The 2,085-nt window shown below is 46.0% G+C and overlaps 1 protein-coding gene across 1 annotated transcript in view; it reads left to right on the plus strand.

Moving 5' to 3' along the window:
• The window catches only part of LOC105528149 (myosin-11-like), a gene marked incomplete at its 5' end in the record, with an annotated part of 97,322 nt that overhangs the window by 60,765 nt on the left and 34,472 nt on the right, over positions 1–2,085 (plus strand). The window contains 1 exon segment of the mRNA XM_011964760.1: positions 472–684. Coding sequence (XP_011820150.1) covers positions 472–684 — 213 coding nt within the window.

The following is a 2,085-nucleotide window of genomic DNA, read 5'->3' on the forward strand; positions in this document are numbered from 1 at the left end:
CAGATGCAGAGCCCCAGTCTGAATATCTCCCGTAAGCAGTGGCTGGCCAAGTGCTGTGTGTGGGGTGGGTACTCAGTCACTGAGGAAATGCAGAAAGAACAGACAGTTGCCAGGGAAGAATAACTGTCCAACATTCAGAAAGCATCTACACAGTCCCTACTGTGACCAGGTACCTTGACAGTCTGGGGCCAATGCTTTGCATTCTTGCACACACATGCACACACGTGCATACACACGTACACACACCCATGCACATATACAATCTGTTTTGATGTCAGACCTCGGCACTCAGGTCCTGTGTTAACCTCAAGTAGTCTGGCATATCACGCAGCAGTCCTGGGGACATGGATAGAAGGTGTTTGATGTCTCTGCAACATAAGTGTTTGGTCCCAGAAAACAATTTTTGGCCACATTGTAAGACAGGAAACCAAGGGCGCTGGGGGTTCATTCTGGTGGGTCTGTCCCTGAAAGGCTTGACGACGAAATCGCTCAGAAGAACAATGCCCTAAAGAAGATCCGGGAGCTGGAGGGCCACATCTCAGATCTCCAGGAGGACCTGGACTCGGAGCGGGCCGCCAGGAACAAGGCTGAAAAGCAGAAGCGAGACCTGGGCGAGGAGCTGGAGGCCCTGAAGACAGAGCTGGAAGACACGCTGGACAGCACGGCCACTCAGCAGGAGCTCAGGTGAGGACCCATCAACCCCACCATCCTGCTGTCCCACTGCACCAACGGGATGGGGGCAGGAGAGGGGACAAACCCAAAGCAAATCCTGCATCACAGAATGTCTCAGCCCCTGTGCATTTACCTTCCTGGCTGCAGTTTGCTTTAACTTGTAGAAGCATGGTTGTTGTTGTTTTTTTTTTTTTTGGAGGCAGTCTGGCTTTATTGCGGTTGTGCCATCTTGGCTCACTGCAACCTCCACCTCTGAGATTCAAGTGATTCTCATGCCTCAGCCTCCTGAGTAGCTGGGCTTACAGGTGTGTGCCACCATGCCCAGCTAATTTTTGTGTTTTTAGTAGAGATGGAGTTTCACCATGTTGCCCCGGCTGGACTTGAACTCCTGGCCTCAAGTGATCCACCCACTTCAGTCTCCCAAACTGCTGGTATTACATGTGTGAGCCACTGCAGCTGGCCCTCATCATCTTATTTCTCATCAGAAGAGTAGTATATACCAGGGATGTACAATCTTTTGGTTTCCCTTGGCCACATTGGAAGAAAAAGATTTGTCCTGGGCCACACATAAAATACACTAACACTAATAATAGCTGATGAACTAAAAAAGATTTACAAATTGCAAAAAAACATCTCATACTGTTTTAAGAAAGTTTATGACTCTGTGTCAGGCTGCATTCAAAACCATCCTCATTGGAAAGCTTGGATATACTCAGAGAATAATTTGAAAACTATAGAAAAACAGACATAAAAAAAATCACCTTTCGGGTCGGGCTCATGCCTATAATCTCAGCACTTTGGGGAGCCAAAGACAGGTGAAGTCAGGAGTTCAAAACCACCCTGGCCAACATGGTGAAACCCTATCTCTACTATAAATCCAAAAATTACCTGAGCGTGGTGTCGCATGCCTGTAATCCTGGCTACTCAGGAGGCTGAGGCAGTAGAATCACTTGAATCTGAGAGGCAGAGGTTGCAGTGAGCTGAGATTGCATCATTGCACTCCAGCCTGAGCAACAGAGTGAGACTCCATCTCAAAAAACAAACAAACAAAAATCACCCTCAGTCACACCAGTTAGCATTTTTGAGAAATTCCTTCCTGTCTGTCTGTGTGTGTTATCAGTCAGTCCCCAGGCTCCAATTCCCAAGTATGTGTGTGTATAACTTTTGTGTTAAATTTTAAAAATAAAATTGATCAGATTGGTTTTCAATTTAAGATTCACTTCAAATGAACAAATAACAACAATAACAAACTGTCTGCCAGATCACGAATCCTGACTCTGGTGAAACTAGGTCATTGATTCATTCAGTAAACACATAAAAGTATTTTAATGCAATCTGTGGTGTTGGCATAGCATATACCATAGCATATAGCTATGCTAGCTGTGCCAACACCGTATACCCTGAGGTTTATTT

Source organism: Mandrillus leucophaeus, unplaced genomic scaffold (genome assembly GCF_000951045.1).
Source record: "Mandrillus leucophaeus isolate KB7577 unplaced genomic scaffold, Mleu.le_1.0 Scaffold703, whole genome shotgun sequence".
Lineage (NCBI taxonomy): Eukaryota > Metazoa > Chordata > Mammalia > Primates > Cercopithecidae > Mandrillus > Mandrillus leucophaeus.